We start from the raw sequence: 17,591 nt of genomic DNA on the forward strand, positions 1-17,591 counted from the left end.
AAACGAGCTAAACAACAACAAGAACAACAAATCAGAAATCAAGCCACGTGCTTTAAAAATCACAACGCGTCAGTTGCAACAGCTGCCACACTGCTTATCCCTAAACAACATGAAAGAACAAATCATTTTAGCTATTATACTTCCTTTGTGTAGGTTCCAATCGTTAGAACAGATCACCAAGAGATACAAAAAAAACAAGGGATGAGGCCTTGTACGTCACAGGTGAGAGGCCAGATTGCATGATGGTCAGCATTAATTATGGTCACGGCTGTGGTAGAAATTTAAGAAAATTTAAATTCTTAAAAGCGGTCAGCGTCAGAACTTTAAAACGAAACAATTAAATTTTAAATTTACATCAATTCCTCTGCTATCATCTTTGAAGTAATGAGAATGTGCTGAATCTTTATTCTTAGCCAGGAAGAGCAATGTGGTACTGACAAAATGTTTTGAACCTCACACAATGCTGGCACATCAGCCACCAAATTTTAATCATTCAAAAATTCTTTATTTTTAAACCCAAAAATTTCACCACCTTTATTGTGGAAGTTTAGAGAATATGAGAGGAAAATAAAAATCTTATGCATGAGATATTTCATACACCTGTCAATAAATATACACAATAATATGACATTCATAACCATAGCATTAATAAGGCAACAAAATGTAATTTGTCCATAATGTTTGCTTTGTAAAATGTATTCTATATACAAGGCTAAAAGGTTAAAAAAATAAAGAAAATGTTTAAACCAAACATTTTCGGCTGTTTGCCATCATCAGGTTAAAAAAAACTTTTTTTTTTTTTTTAACCTTTTAGCCTTGTATATAGAATACAAAATGTAATTTGATATTCAAAAAATTTTAATTTCACACCTCTATTTTATCAATAATGTCTACATAAATATTCAATACTTCCACTCTTAAAGGAAAAGAATGCCTCCCAGTCACATAATTTTCATGTACAGAACTTAATTATGCCAATTACATCTAATTATGTAAAACTTGGTAACCTAACTACACACAAAACCACAAAGTGGGGTATCACAAAAAGCGGCTATTCTGATCATCACAAAAATTTATAATTTCCTGTAGCTCCAACTTATATAAAAAAATTTCCAGATGGAAAAAAAAAGAAGAGGAAAGAGACTTCTTCACATCACAGGAAAGCAGCCAGGTTACTGAGCAAGCAGCCAAAAGTTCAACACGTTTGAATAGTTTGGATGCTCAATGGAGTCTCACATGATGAGCGAGATCCCTGATCATCAGTGATCATGAGCAGCTTAGTTTATAATTCACAGTGTACCTCTTTATGCTAAAGAAAAAATTAATAGCTTCTGGCACAATTACTTGCCCTTTAAAACTTTACACCCTAACATCAAAACAGACTCTCCCCACCATTCCCTGTACATTTTTTAAGTGCTGACATGAAGGATTTGTTTAAAAAATCTAGAGCTTCATTAGTTGATGATCATTTCCTTCATTCTTTGACCTTAATGTTTGATTCAGGGATTATATTAACAGGAAAAATGAGATGTTGGTCACTCTTAAGGGGCAAAGGATTAACCATTTAACTTCCCAAGATTACCAAAATTTTCCCCTACAATGTCAATACTGACAATAAAATATCAAGCAGACAAGTGATGAGAATAGAGAAAACTATCAATAAGGGGATTATTAGTTGATCAAATACCAAATTCTCCAAATTAATATCCTTAAGTTAAGGAGAATAACAATAGGATCCAGGAGGTAAGAGGGTTAAAAATCCCTGCCCTCCCCGGTCAAATACAGTTAAAAGTTTCAGAATACAAATCTGTGTTCACTTCCTTTACATTTGTTTAAAAGTATTACTACTTCACAACTGAGCCTTAGAAGGCAAATAAGTTTCCTTTCCTTGGTCTGTTTCTACAGCTACAAGCTTGTGACTGCTATGATAATCACATTTCATAGCTGACAAATGTTACTCATTATTAAACTGTTATTGTTGACATCTTTTTTTTGGCGTCTTTGACCACCAAAGTCTGACAGTTTACATGAATTATATGCAATTAAGCTTATTAATTGTCAAGGTCTAAAATCCTTAAGGCCCCTTCCCCCTACTGACACCCACTCCTTCACCTTCTTACACAAACACACAAATAAACCAACTGCACACAAATGAACCAATTGCAAAGTTCATGAGTGATTTGAATACTAAGGAAATGTGATTGAAAACAACACTATTTTCTTTCAAATACCTTAGTTTACTTTTCATGCATATTTCAGCATCTGCTCTCCTGGCAGGTTTCTTTTTGAAAATAATTTAGTCAGCAGACAGCAAATCTAGTTCACGCTATCTAGGGTGGCCTTTTGAAGTGGCTTGTTGGTCATCCAAGACATGTAGGCATTCCAAAATATTGCCACTATCTGAACAAACCCCACCTGATGCTGAATTGGAACAAACGTGAAGTTAATCGTCTGCGCCAGAGGCCATATTTTGTAATTGGTAACCATTGTCTCCAAATAGCGCTCCTGAAGCATTTCTTTTATTTCAGAGGGTTTTTTCCCAGCTAAAGTCTCTGTAACACCAAAGAAAAAGCAAATCATACATGGAGCAAAGAGAGCCTGATCAAGGAGCATCTTTTTGAAGCCGGCAGTCTTTGCTACTCCAGGAACAAGTCTGTCCAATGTCAGGTACCATGTTCTAAACACAGGGCCGATAATTAAACCAACAACACCCATACGAGCTGTCCTGGTGAAATTGTGAGTGATCCCTTTCTGCTCAACACACTGCTGTGTAACAACATCACCAATGGCAACAAGAACACCTAAAAAAACAAACAAACAAAAAAACAAAAAACACAAATTTAATGGTAAGATTCTTTACGAAGCATAGTTTACAAGTGTCCAGTAAGGTTGACTAATTTCTTTAACCCTTTAACTCCCATGAGTGATCAAAATGTAACTTCTCCCTAACCCTTAGCAGCATCCCTTCATTATCCAGCAAACAGGCAATGAGAGTACAGGTAGAACTTGTTATGTTGATCTGACACCAAATTCTCATAACTAATTTACAAAGAAATGTCAAGCAGCTGGAGGGAAGCATTGAAAATCAAACCTTGGGAGTTACACTAGTTAATAATTTTTTCATGGTTAGCATTCTTTAATTGTTGCTGACAATAATTCAGGCCACCTGCATCAGCCCTTCAAAAGGGACAAAACGCTTCCTACATCAATAGCAATTGATTTTATGCTAAATAATGTCTCCAAATTAAATTGGCACAAAAGTCTGGTTGTGCTGCACAGTGTACATGTGTCAGTAGCCTGCATCTTTAGAGTATTTCATGACTTATTTTGAATTACATTTTTCTTCAGTTGCAACTGCATGAGCCTGTCTTTTCCTCAGTTGCCACATTCAGGTGCAAACCAAGGTGTCAAATAATTGAATAAGTTATAATATAGAGAGCAAAATCACTAAATGCTAATAGCTGAGACAGAGGGCATTTTTATCAGTTTTGGATGTTGCTCTGGGCAATTGACAAAATTTAGAAAAGGCTTAACTTTGTCACAATTTTTTAAAATAATTTTTAAATTCAGCTGATTCGTACGTTTTACAGATCATTGACGCTAACTAAACACTGAAATGGCTTCCTACGAATGTGCGTAACAGCGTGCGTTTTTGATCTTATTAAAAGGAAACTTTGACTTTTATATGATAAACAAGTAATTGTAATATTAAGGATTGATATCACCTGTGTTTTCAGAAGTTGCAGAAATCACTCTCGTCGTTGTGCAACTCGGAAAAATATTCATTTTCCTTAATTTTAAGTTTACTAAAATTTAATTTTATGTAATTATAATTTTATTCGACCCCATGCGATTACCAAACAAAATCGTTCTAACCATTCGCAGCGCGCCAAGCCCGCTTTAATAACAGAGAAAATTATCCGTGAAAATTGCACCATTATTTCTCACCTGTGCCAATAGTTTGAGTTCTCCACGGGTGAGTTATGAGTAACTGTTGATATCTGGCCCAAGCTCTCACGAGAATTCTCATGGCAAATCCTATTTCAGATTGTACGAAAGATACGAAATGTTATGATGTTGCCGTCATATTGGAAATCGAGAGGCCCTGGGTCAAGAACGGCAGTTTCAGAGCCTTCGCTCCTAACTCAAAGTAGCCAGCGTCAATCACTTAGGGACATACTTTGGCATAAATTGATGGAGTCAATTTTAGCTGCCAGCGCGCCGATTTCCTGCGCATAATTTACAGGGAAAACATAACAAGCAACCGCTGTCGCGCAAAGTAAGTGAACGAAAATTGAAACGTTCACTACGAATACATGTGATTAATTAAGAAATTTACGAGACCGTTTGCTGCGGAGCAATCCATTTCGAATGTCTTCAAGAGCCCTTAAAGCCATGACAGGAAGAGAAGAGTAGTTTCATGATAACTACTGCGTTCAAACTGATCACAAATTCTCCATTTTCAGAGGGATTTACCGGACATGAAATGCCGCACCAAAGAACATAACACAATATTTGTGATAAGGCTTTATTTCACGGTAAAAAAGGGTACTTTTTTTTTTTTGCAAGCCATACCTCTGTTTCTAGGAACAAGCGTGTTGACAAACTGAATAGCATTCGTTAAACGATGAATTCAGTTCAAACTTGATAATTATTGCGATAATTAACTGATAATAATATGAAACTTACCCTGACTACTAATGATGATGACAATTGTGACGATGATAACAATTCATATGTACTAGCAAACCATGTAGCACGTCTAATAATAGGTATTTTTGCCAAGGCGAACTTGATCACGTGCATAAGTTGTCACACTGTAGTGTACAAATGTTCAATGTGCGTTCATCTGGGAAAAAAACTCTCAATAATAATTCAAGTACATATATATCAAGAGGCGCTGTATTTTACAATTTATCTCGAAAATCCCTAAATAAGAGTATATGAGTATTAGCTCTTTAAGGTTTTTTTGGCCGTCATGATAACGCACGTAAGTTTTGTTCTAAGAAACTCAATCAAAAAGCGCTCTATAAGCATCTGTTGGATAAAGTATCAGAGCTTTTCTCTTGATTTCCTAACAGAATATGTTTCTAAGTTGGTAAAACTGAAATTTTGAGTGAGAACTAGTTTCCCTATCGGTGCAAACATTTTACTGCGGTCCAACAGGCGTGGATTGTTTCCTTGCTTCCTTCGGCCCCATTGTCACCAAGTTCAGACTTCTTTCGACCAAAAAACAAAGTATTAGATATCCAGGATAGATAAACGATTATGGATTATCACAAGTTGGTCAAACTTCGAGCATGCCTAAGAGGATGATTCTGGCCAGCCAATTTGCCGCCCAAAAATAATAAACAACTGCAAATTAACATAAAACGTATTCAAATACGGGTATCCTGTAGATTTGTTGTTCCTTTTTTTGGCGTTACCAAAAAAGTTATACGCTTTTAAAACACCCTGGTTTGTGTGTTTTCTTTTAAATTGTGTGATGCAACTTGGTTCCGACAGCCTGAAGCAGACTACGTAGTCGTGAGACAACGGCAAAATGAGAGCGCGTGCGCGGATTTAAGGCGTTCAAAAAGCGTTTCGTGATTCACTCCCTAACTTCACACCTTTTACCTCATTTTTTTTTTTTTTTTTTTTTGAGTAAGTTATGTGATGGAGGAGACTCGATATAAATTTCCTGGAAACGTCAATCTCATCTGTTTTGGTTTACGCTTATTTATGCAAAGTGAAAACAAACAATGGCAATTCCAAAAATGTCTTCAGTTTGCTGATAGTGTTACTGAAGAAATTTGGTCGTTCGCACTCCTTTGCGCGCGTAAAATTCCTCGCGCGTTACAACAATGCGCAATCATTTTGTCGCTGTGTCCCTAGTCATAGCGTTCGCACATGCGAAGAAGTTTAACTGCTGTATTCACATTGTGGAACTTACTTCTCAACTTTTTGTTATTACATACTTAGGCGAGCTTGGTTTAATTTCCCGTCATTTCATAAATTGTACAGTGTATCATCATGCACAAAGTAAGCAATTCAGCCCGTATGCAGTGCTTCAAAACTTATTTTGAAGGACGTTTTGGGAGATGAAAAAGGAAGAATTATTAATCTAATGAACCAGTTTTTTCATTTTTATGATAATTTTTGAAATACTCAGTCCAACTGTCATCGCTCTTTAGAAAATGAATGGTCTAGAGTTGATCAAATGATATTCCAAGTGATACAGCATTGGAAAAGTACAGAAGTATTTTGAACAAGAAATACTTTGAGGCATAGAACGGCGGTCTTTCTTTGAAGATAAGGGTATATGCACGTCACTGGTATTGTTATGAAACGCTTCGGAAGACATCTTGAACGGATCAGTATTAGCAAGAAAAAAATGCACTTAACATTTGACTGCTGACTGCTCAACTTACGCAAACTGGAACATACTTATATCTGGTTTTTGTATGTTTTTATTCGTGGTTTTGTTTTTTTAAGTAAATGTAATATACTGAGTTAATTGTCCTTAGTATTAAAAAGAGAATATAAGCAGTTTATAATCTCTTAGTATTAAAGACTCGTGGCAACAAACATCATGGCCATTGTCAACAAAATTTTATTTCGCTGAGTACTCTGGGTACTTGTAAAATTTACGAGGCATTATGGGAACTCATTCAAAACATTACAATGATTAATTATTATGGTATATGTTAGCTGAATATTTGTCAGAAGCAAATCGTTAAGAGTTAGCTCTCTGAAATTCTGTGAGGGTTAGCGTTCTTTGAGAAAAACATCTCTTAAAGATTGATATTACACAAGGAAAAAAGCACGTACCGTTCCACTGATATTTGCACTCATTCTTCAGAATACTTAAATTTTTTTTTTTGGACTTTTCAGCAATATCCGTCTGGGTAATTATTTGTTAACTGAATGCATATTAACAAGTAGACGTTTTTGCTCGTTATCCGGCTTTAATCGTTAAGATTTTTTTTTCAGGTAATTCGAAGCAGTGATAATTTGTAGAGAAGTATATATTTGCCTTTCAGACCTCAGAAACTCATGTTGACAACTATTTCGTGCTCTTTGCAATCGTATACGCGCTAATTATACAGGAAATTGATTCTTGAGATTTATTCAAGCAAATAAACTGACCCAGTATTAAAATGTTCTAATTTCTAAGTCTGATAACTTGTAAAGGGCCAAGGTGGGCTCTGTGTCGGGATAGACTGGGAAATGGTTGGGTCAAAGCAGCGTCTGAATATCGAGGCGATGTGCTTCGAGATATGTTGCTAACACGCAGACGCTTATCTTGAAGTTGATTTTATTTGACAAATAAGGTCGTATATACTGGCAATTATCCTGGAAGAGGATGTAAGTAAGTGGTTTTTTCCGGTTCCTTTGCCAATGATTCAATTTGTTTTCAATGGCCTCATCAGTTATTCTTCATTGCACATCGTATATGCTGCGGAATTCGTTCTGACAATGAGCAGAAAAACTAATTTAAGAAAAACGAAATTGAGATAACTAAAACAACATGAAAGTCGAGTTTTGTAGGGGATGAAAGAAAATAGGGCTAAAAATTCAGTTGAAATATCATCAGGCTTCGATCAACAACGTTTCTGTACAGGACCCAACACCCAATGATATTATTACTTTCATGGTTTGTCTGGGACATGACAGCTACAAGTCACGTAGCATGAGAAGCCCTCTCAATTACGAATGTGGTCCAATACTCAAAAACAATTAACAAATACCACTTGAATAAATTCACAGTAGTATAAAAATTGTATTATTCGCAGCGCTGTAGTCATCCGAGAGAAGCTACTTGCTGAGAAGCAATACTTTGTTAGAGTTTTGTAAAATCCTTTGCAAACAAACAGACAATAACGCCATGAAGACTTGCAGTTTTTTTGTTAGTTTTACCCTCGCTATTGCCATGGTGAATGGATTCAGCACCGAGGAACATGTAAAACGTTTCTTTCGCCCAGAGCATAGAGCACTTCTGCCGGATTTAACCAGCTTTCAGATCGAAGACGAGAATAGCGTGGCACGTGTTCCACAAAACGATGATTCCACTCAGTGTCTTGCCCACTGTGAGCCAGAATGCCAAAAGTTAGACGTGCCAGATTTTTTAACGGTAAGAAAATTTTGCTTTCTTAAGTTGTATTTATTGGTTCTCACGAGTATTCAAGTCTAATAGGCGTAAACTGCATGAGATTTCCAGTCTCGTGCACCGTGCATGATACAGGTTCCACGGCTTTCTAGAGCAACCGAAGCACCCCATAAAGAAAGCGTCATTTGAAAACGACACAAACTGATGTACTTTTTAGTTCCCATATACAATTAATAATCTTTATCGGTTACATTCTTGGTTTTCTAAAACTTTCCTCTTGTTTTTAATGAACAGAAAAACACCAGCTTCCATAAATTTCAAGAGATGCCTATCAACTGTGTCCTGGCTTCTACTATCGTTTTCAACAGAGATCCATTGTACCAATGTCAGTTTATGTTGCTGTACTTGTTCGATTGCTGCCGATATTGTAACGCAGTCCACAAGAAATGTTTTGATCAAAATGGCGCTTTAAACGGCGGTCCAGAGTACTGCTATCGTCAGTCCTTCAATTGTATGGGTAAATGCATAGAAAAGAACTCACCACCAGAAATCGCCCCATTCGCTTCACCTTAAATTCCTGGAGAACTCTTTCAATTTTTCCTATGCTGTGGCATTAATGTACCGAACGTTATATCTATCCTATTAAGGGAAGTTTTTTTTTCCTGATCAGTTCTTTGTTAGCATTGCTAAATAGTTTTAACCTCCAATACTTCAAAATCAACATTAGCGAGTAATTTCCTCCATGTAACGAAGTTTTTGTAACCTATTGTCAAAATAAATGTTTGATACGAAATTTGTTGTTGTCCTTTAATATGACTGATCACATAAATAAATTACTGAAATAACTAAATATATAGAAATATAAATGGAAACCCCTTGTTCCTTTATCCTCTTATCAAGTGCACCCCTTGATACTTTTTGAAGAAGTTGTGCTATTAAGCACTATCTCTATGTTTATTTGAAAACATCAATTTCCCTTCCGACAACGATCTTGATTCTGAAACATTTGTAATAATATGCACGAAAAAATTATATGCACGCTTCTGATCTGCTGAAAACCAGTGCATTCTCAGTGATCACTGAACAAGAGTGCAAAGTTGTAACACAAGTGCAAATTAAAAATAGCGCGCGCACGCTTTCAGAATTTCGTCTGTCTCTCTCTTGACTTTCTGTGATGTTGATTCATGTACATTATTAACAAGTAATAACATGATTTCTCTAGAAATTTGGTGTAATAGGCACTTGTAACTTCTTCAAAGACTACAAATTTCACTCGCCCTTCGGGCTCGTGCAATTTTGTTGTCTTTGAAAAATTCACTCGTGCTTATTGACACCAAATGGCACTCGAAATTATGCTATTACCTATACTACCTTCTCGATAAGTCAAACTCATTAGAAAATTGCCATTTTTTCTCGTGAGGTCTTGAGTATACATGTATAAGGAATTCAGCCGGCTGGCTTGTGTACAAACCGATAAAATCTATGAATTTACTTGCTATTCAAGAATACCTTTATTATTTTTTGTTGCCTTGGACCCGTAATAGGAAAAAAAAAAGAGAGAAATGCTCAAAGATTGTAATAAACAAAAATGACTTACAGTTTTTTTTCCATAACAAACGCCATGCGGATGTACTTAATCTTTTTGCAAGTGATATTATGAAGCTCTGTTGGTTGCACGTGTACAGAAAACTGTTTTTTCCTCCTACTGATTGAGAGTGATATATTGACAATGGACGCACCAGATCCACGTCTGGCGATACTTCTTGTTTTTGCGTTTCCTGTGGTGTATATGGGGTTCACCGATAAAAATTTGAGATAAAGATTAATAACATTCCTGTCCATGTAAGCTCTTAAAATTTAAATGCCACACTTTGTTTATTTCAAGAAGTTTCCGATCTTATACTGTGCATGTCGGAATAGCTTTTATGTAACGTTTTGAAGTGGATCGGCAATTTAGTGACAAATATAAGTTAGTTTTCAAGAGATAACGGGAAAAAAGCCGAGAAAAAAGTCACGTATGCTGTAAACTGGAATAATACTCACAAACAAGATATTCATTGTCATTAATCTTAGCTACAAAATCTCTTTTAAAAAATCTCTTTTTTGACAACCGGCAAATCATAAAGATTTATTCTTTTTAAGCTTGTATTTATCGTTTCGCATGTAAACGCATTGAGAAAATAGGCTTGTATATGCGCATACATGATAACATTTCATTGTACAAACAAAGTTATGCTTGGCCGATCCTTTAGGAGTAGCCAATCAAAATAAAGCCACAGTTATTCAGGTCAATCTCGTATGGTTGATGCGATATAAAAGGCTTTTTACCTCCCCAAACTCATTCAGTGTACGCTTCGTTTTCTTGAACACGGATTTCCAATATAAAAACTTCTTTCTCACCTGCCAATATGAAATCGTATTTGTTTATTTACTTTTTCGCTGCTACGCTTTTGGCTGCCCAAGGCCATTACGCTTCGAGGGATTTTTACAACGACGAAGCTCACGAAGCCCTCGAAAGAATACCAGATGAACTTAAACTGCCGAGTTTTGAAGAAAAGCTTATTGATGCACGAATGGTTCAAGAGGACAGTCATAATATGAGTTGTGACTGTGCTAGCGAGTGTAACAAGCTTAACGTTAGCAGGTTGCCGCACGATGTTCGGGTATGTGGTTATAATATTGCAAGGATACGATTGTGCATTAATAGAAAAATCTAAGTATCGCAATGTACCTAATCTTACTTATACGCGTGAGCAGCAAATACCAACCTGAAAATAAGACGATTTTGCTTTACCCTCTGTTTTGACTCTCTTACCATAATTTGTACCTAGCTATCAGTTGTTTGGGCGTAGTCGTAGTGCGTTCAGTTCACCAGGGATGGTACTTCAAGCTGTTTTATTGTTATAACAGGGTAATTTAGTAATATCAACTGAATTGATAACGTAAATTGGTGTATATCATGTACCTTAAAACCCTCCTACATGTAACTGCGTACAGTAAGAAGTATCAATGGTGACCCTGATTATATGTCTTTTTTAAACATGCAGGACGAGGACAAATACCTTAGCTACGAAAACTACCCAGTGTTATGCCGTGATGCTGCAGCAATTTATCTGCCGCGCCCTCCGCTCGCAAACGAACCGGCCAAGAAGTACGTCTGCAAGCAAGTGTTTGACTGCTGCCGAAGTTGTAACCATTATTTTTACACTTGTATCAATGACTCCAATAACGAATATGGTCTGTGCATGCGCGGGGCTTATAAGTGTATGTGTGACTGCATTGATAACAAATCCTTCAACGAACTCCCTCATATGCCCTGACTGAGAATCTACACTTTGTAATAGGCACTGCTATCTAAGACAGTAACGTAACTAAAGTCACTTCGAGTTCGAGTCGATCGATTACTCTGTTTTGTATCGCTGTTCACTGCTCTAGAGCTTCTGATAAAAACTTTGCTGTTTTGATATATATATATATATATATATATATATATATATATACTGAGTGTTGTAACTTTTTTATTGCTAACGATCAATAAAAAATCTTATGAACAACTTATATCAGTTTAGTTATCATTTTGAGTTTTTAATTGTGATGCTGAAATAATAATGTGGGTTAGGATTGCGTAAGGACAAATCCTCCTCTTGTTTTGCATTCCCCTGTTTTAGTCTTTCCCTATTTTATAGCTCTTCAATTCTTTACCAGAGTATGATAACGAGAATCCTTTCTGTTTTGAATGATCTCTTACTCGATTTATGTTTTTTCACTGATGATTCGATGATTGAAATAGACAACACTTCTGATCAAACGCATTCGCATTTCACTATATAGAGGATCCCCAACATACCCAACAGGTTTTTCGGGATCCGGGATTGAGCTTATTTAAAGGCCGGAATCCGGGAATTTAAAGTAAGAGGGGAGCGAGATGCGGGATTGCTATCATGAAGGGGACTCGGGAATCGGCGGGATGTCCGTTGACGAGAGTTTATGAAGAAATTGATATTCTCAGCCCACGAAAAGCACTAGGCATACAGGCTCTCAAGCATTCAGGAGGCGGTCGGGCTGTTCAGCGACACTCTTTGAGTTATTGCGCGGCAATGAAAATTATATCAGCAGCGAAGTTGCCAATTTCCCAAAAATCCTCAATGGCCCAAAGGGTAACAAGGCATCTAAGACTGCTGCGTCAGTTGAAATACTTAACGGCCTCGAAAACCCCCATGGTGTCAGATTACCCAAGAAACTTTGGAAATGCAGCAAAAGATGGCTTAAAGGGGACAACCCGTTGGGCGGTGTACTATTTAACAAATCCAATTTCTTGGTATCCTGTACTTGAACGTGCCATGATCCTGTCGGCCATATCAGCAATTCAACCGTTACTACCTCTACAGGTGACAGTACAGAGCATATAGAAGATGAGGAACTGGGCGTAAACATTTGTTGCAGCAGTGGGTCACCGCTCTGTCAGACAGGAAACAACGGTGGCAATAGCTTGAACTCCCCCTTTGAACCTCTATCAGAGAGAAATTTAGCCGGGCGAACCGGTAAGCCTCGAACGCTCTGACTTCGAGGAGCAGCAAGAAAACAGCAGGAAACAAGAAGAAAAGGAAGATGGAATATTAGAGTACGATTCCCCGTCAGTGATGATAGTGACATTCCATCTTTGGAAAGAGAGGCTGATTTTTACCTGGGAAGATGAAAATCAGCTTCGTAAGAAGTACTCGCTTCAACAGCGGTATAACGGCTGCCACGCCTTTGCCACCGGACATTGATTCGCTATAACTTTGATTCGTGTTAAACGGGAACAATGACGTTACTGTTTGTCCATTAGGGACGTGATCTTTTAAGTTTTACCCAGAACCGCATTTAAGTTGGTTATCTTGCTTTGGGCTATCGATAAGACGTGTTTATCGGAGGAGCGCCTTTTTAGCCCACCTTATCTTGAAGATCGTTTTGGTTAAACTCTTACAAGCGGGAATTTTATGTAAGTACCTTTGTTCCTCTTCTTTGTACTTCTCTAAATATCTAGTATTTTTGTAGTTTCACCTAGTTTTTAAACAAGTTTCCTTATCGCTCGTTTTCGCAACCCTCTAACACGTGGCTTACGTTTTTCACGCTTCGTTAGAACGCTACACGTTTTTCCCACTTGGATATTAGTTTTTGTTAGAGTTCGTTTTCAAGCGGTTCTCCTTTATCCTTTTTAGAATTTAGCTCACCTTCTTCCTTATAATTTTCATATTTCAGTTTACGCTAAGTACTTGGTTACCTTGACTACGTTAAACAAAACGATCACAGTGTGTCTTCATTTGCGAAACTCATAGTTGTCGTCGAAAATTTGTTTCGCTTGTGCTTCGCTACAAGCAGAATTGTGTTCAATTAAGTTTTCTTTATCTCCCTTGTTATGAAACTATGAGATTGCGGTCATCTTTCGTGTTTTATGCACTTGTTGACATTGCTATTCGTTTCTTTGATACCGACCTGTCTTTATTAATACGTTTGTCCGTGATCGAAGTTTAACGGAAGGAAGTCATTACCGTGACTGGCTTACGTTATTCGTGCAAAACTTTGAAAACTTCTAAAGTAAACGATATCATCAATTTGATGAAAAGAGATAAACTTACACCTTACGTTGACCATAGACTTCAAAGGATCAATGCTGGAGAGAAAATCATCACCTACCGAAAAGGCCCTCCCAAGTTTAGGAAATAGACTTAGACAAATTGTATGATCGGGATCGGGATTGGCCAGAATAACCGGCGAGATTACGGGATTGAGAAAAAATTTTAGTCGGAATTGCGGGATTGAACGCTCTTTTTTTGTAGTTCGTTTTGAAACAGAGTGAATTCATCCAGCAACCTCCCCTTAAAATTATACAGTCATTGATACCGAAGATATGTTGTCTCAAATTCATTTTTTCTCGATCTCCTATTATTCAAAATCTAAGATATCATCGGAAGCCTGAGAAGAAAATAGGTGTGAGGCCTACTTCTAGGCCAGGTTTAAACGTTAATGAAGTTTCTGTAACAGCAGAGAAGTGCACACACCCACAGCGGTTGAGGACAGTCTGTGTTTGTTGCCGGGGTGGTCATTAACTTAAGAACAAGACTTGTTAACCTTTTACACCCTAAGATCAGTATGCATATTCTCCATACTGTTCTTTGCACATTTTCTGAGGTGCTGACAAGGAGAATTTGTTTAAAAATCAAGAACTCCTCCAGCTGGTGATTATTTCCTTTATTCTTGTGACGTTAATGTTTGATTCAGGGGTGATATGGTAAGGAGAAATTATATGCTTATGATACACACGATGGCCGTGCGCTCCAGTATGGGACTGGAAGGGAAAGGCCTCTGAAGTACAGACAGATCTGTAAAACAGAATCTTGTAGAACTAGATTGGCATTAAACTAAAACGATTTAACTGATGCAATGAAATAACGTAACCAAAGTCTGTTGAATTTCTCTCGGATTGACACTTAACGCGTGTTTGTATCTGGATGGGAAGAGCAGTGTTTTTCAGGCGTGGTCGGTGAATGCGAGATATTTCAAAAGAAAACATCTCTAAACCTATCAAGATTTTACTAATGCAGATGATTAAAACTGTATGTCATATCTTCCTATCATAAGTACTCAAAAGAACGCAGATTAATATTGTCATATTCCTAATGATCGTTCGTTGCACCACTCTGGGTTTAAGGCCGGGACCGAAAACGAGAAAAAACACGGACAAATTTTGCATAGTACAAATTGATTAAATGTGATAGTCAAAATAAAAAAAAAGAATATGACGTTTACATGAAAGTTCGCCTAAAGTAACTACCAAAGGTTGGTAAACTTTATCACTAGAGAAATCGTTTTTCTTTCCTCTTGATTGAGCGCGCATTCTTGTGAAGGAACGGGGCGCAAACATGAAGTTCTCTGTTAAGATAAAAAAAAGTGTGGAGCTTTGTTCCTTTTCTCGGATTAGTTTAGATAGTTGTTGTTACTGTTGTTGTTTCTCTAAACAGTGAATAAATGTTATGTGCTTGTTTAGATTTAATCTGAATAAAATGCAACCTGACCATGCATTTTTCCTAATCGTTGGAACGTGACCCAGCTTCCCATATCTACCTGTCTTTGACTGGTAGATATGAGAAACAACTTCTTAAGTTGTGCTCATAATTGAGAAGATCGCTTCAACACTCATTTCTCTATCGCGGTTCACATATATGATTTTCACATCTTTACAATCATTTAGTCTTCTGAAGCTCAGCGGTAAAGGTTTCCGAAGTACTGATCGGAAGGTCGTAGGTTAAGTCCTACAAGAACCACTCGAACTTTCTTCTCTCTTCGGTTATGCTTATGTTATTCACAGAACAGCATCTTCGTTCACCTAAATCCCCACGCTCAAAAATTTACCATCTTCATTTACATTATCACTATTGCGCATGAACATCACATATCGACATTCCTATCCTCTCGGTATCAGGGAACTTTGTCGCCATGGCAACGGCTAAGCTGGCCACGAGCTTAATAGCATTTCAGGCTTTCATGCATATGAGCATTACATATAGACCTTCCTATCCTCACACTGATGCAGGAACTCGAAGCTCAGTGGTAGAGCGTCCAAATCGGAAGGTCGTAGATTCGAGTCCTATTGGGAGCCATCGGGGCTTCTTTTTTCTCCGTCAAAGCCTGTGTCATTCTCCGAATGACATTTTACTTCACTTAAATCACGCAGCTTAAATTTACCATCTTCATTTACATCATAACTGTTGCACATCAGCATCGCATATGGACATTCCTATATATCCTGGCAGTTTCCATATACTTTTTCACCATGGAAAGAGCTCAGTTTGCCACGTTTGCCCTTAAACATAGCGGTTAAGGGTTCGAAGTACTAATCGGAAGGTTGCAGGTTTAAGTGCTATTAGGAGCATTCGGAGTTTCATTTTTCTCCGAGTCACGGCCAGTTTCATTCACTGAACAACGTTACACCTCACTGAAATCAAGAGACTTTAAATTTATCGCCGGTCTATATTTAGATCATAACTGTTGCGCAAAGGTATCAAATGTGGAGATTCCTACTCTCGTGGTATCCATGAACTTTTCCACGATGAAACTAGTTAAATGGCGTTACTGGCAACGAGTTATCTATAGCTCAGTGGTAGAGTGAAATACAAATCTGTTCGTGTTCTATTAGGAGCACTCCGAGTTTCTTCTTTCTGCGATGAAGCTTGTTTCACTTACTAAATACCATCTCACTTCACTTAAATAACCAGATGTAAACATTTTCCATCTTCATTCAGTTTACATCATCACTGTCACGCATATGCATCACATATCGACATTTCTATCCTTGAAGTGTCCAGGAAGTTTGTCAGAAAGGACCTCGATAAACAATAATTCTTGTCATCAGTCTGGTGTAGCTCAGGGTTCATATCATGAAAGGAGTACCTAGAGTTTTTTTTGTGTCTGTCTGTTTCATTCACAGAATAACATCTTCTTTCACTTCAATAACTGCCTTAATATTTATCATGTTCATTCACACGTCACTCATGCGCATTATTATCACATATTGATATTCTAGTCCTTCCCGAATACAGGAACTTTATCCCCAAGGGAGCGACCTAGCTTAAGTCTCGTAAGGCTCAGTGGCAGAGCATCCAAAACACTAATCGGAGGGTCGTAAGTTCGAGTCCTATTAGCAGCTCTCGAAGTTTCTTTTTTCTTCGAGTAGGCCTGCGTCATTTACTAAATAACATCTTCCTTCAATTAAAAATTTACCATCTTCATGTACATCGGTTTACTGGCATAAAAAACGATTGGTTTCTATCAAAACACACAAATGATTCAAGTTTGAAACAGTGGTTGTGGCACAACAATCGTTGTCGTTATGCTAATGTTATGGGGAAATCCGGCTAAAGAGTTTTTCGGAAAGGTCTCGTAATTTCTTCGATCAATTTTTCCAAAACTTTGGGATTTTCTTTTTTGCGATATAGCTTCGCTGCTGAGTGAATTTTAATACAATAAATCGAGTCGTTTTAAAATTATGATACCTGCAATTTTATAGTTGACGTAAAAGCCGCGACATGATACAGTTTACGGAATGAGCTCTAAATTACGTACAAACTAGATGTTATGGTCTGCCTGTGCATTTACTGTATATATTAATTGATTTCATGCGCACGCATAGGTTAAAAATAAAAAGCATGTTGAGTTACCGCTATGTTGTCTGGATGTGTTTCTGGATTTCTTGTTAGTACATGACATTAAAATTTCATAAAACCACGCCGTCGATCTATTTAAAAGATTGCGAGCCACAGTAATAAATAAATAGGTACTGTCACTATTTAAATACGTGATAAGGAAAGATTCATGAATTAGCTGCACCGCACCTTTGCCATAAATGAAAATATTGAAGGCGAAGATGCCCCTGTGATGATTTGACGTCTCGTAGTCGACAAATCAAATCATTGAAATTGAGAATACTCCCTCAATCAGCTTACTTCTCCATAGTAGAGAAACT

General features: G+C 37.3%; 3 protein-coding genes across 3 annotated transcripts; 2 read left to right on the plus strand and 1 right to left on the minus strand.

Annotated features, from left to right (window-relative positions):
• Positions 1-280: 280 nt before the first annotated feature.
• LOC131784508 (protein Mpv17-like) lies at positions 281-4,085 on the minus strand. Its single transcript, XM_059101318.2, has 2 exons — positions 3,949-4,085; positions 281-2,801 (listed from the first exon to the last, which is right to left on the minus strand). Exons 1-2 carry the CDS (start codon positions 4,028-4,030, stop codon positions 2,317-2,319), a joined length of 567 nt encoding a protein of 188 aa, XP_058957301.2. The 5' UTR covers positions 4,031-4,085; the 3' UTR covers positions 281-2,316.
• Positions 4,086-7,765: 3,680 nt separating this feature from the next.
• On the plus strand, positions 7,766-8,882 carry LOC131784510 (uncharacterized). The gene is made up of 2 exons (XM_059101321.2): positions 7,766-8,113; positions 8,384-8,882. The coding sequence occupies exons 1-2, from the start codon at positions 7,868-7,870 to the stop codon at positions 8,660-8,662; spliced, it is 525 nt and encodes a 174-aa protein (XP_058957304.2). The 5' UTR covers positions 7,766-7,867; the 3' UTR covers positions 8,663-8,882.
• A 1,541-nt stretch (positions 8,883-10,423) lies between these two features.
• Positions 10,424-11,647, plus strand: LOC131784512 (uncharacterized). Its single transcript, XM_059101323.2, has 2 exons — positions 10,424-10,752; positions 11,137-11,647. The coding sequence occupies exons 1-2, from the start codon at positions 10,498-10,500 to the stop codon at positions 11,407-11,409; spliced, it is 528 nt and encodes a 175-aa protein (XP_058957306.2). The 5' UTR covers positions 10,424-10,497; the 3' UTR covers positions 11,410-11,647.
• Positions 11,648-17,591: the final 5,944 nt, after the last annotated feature.

Source organism: Pocillopora verrucosa, chromosome 5, assembly GCF_036669915.1.
Source record: "Pocillopora verrucosa isolate sample1 chromosome 5, ASM3666991v2, whole genome shotgun sequence".
Lineage (NCBI taxonomy): Eukaryota > Metazoa > Cnidaria > Anthozoa > Scleractinia > Pocilloporidae > Pocillopora > Pocillopora verrucosa.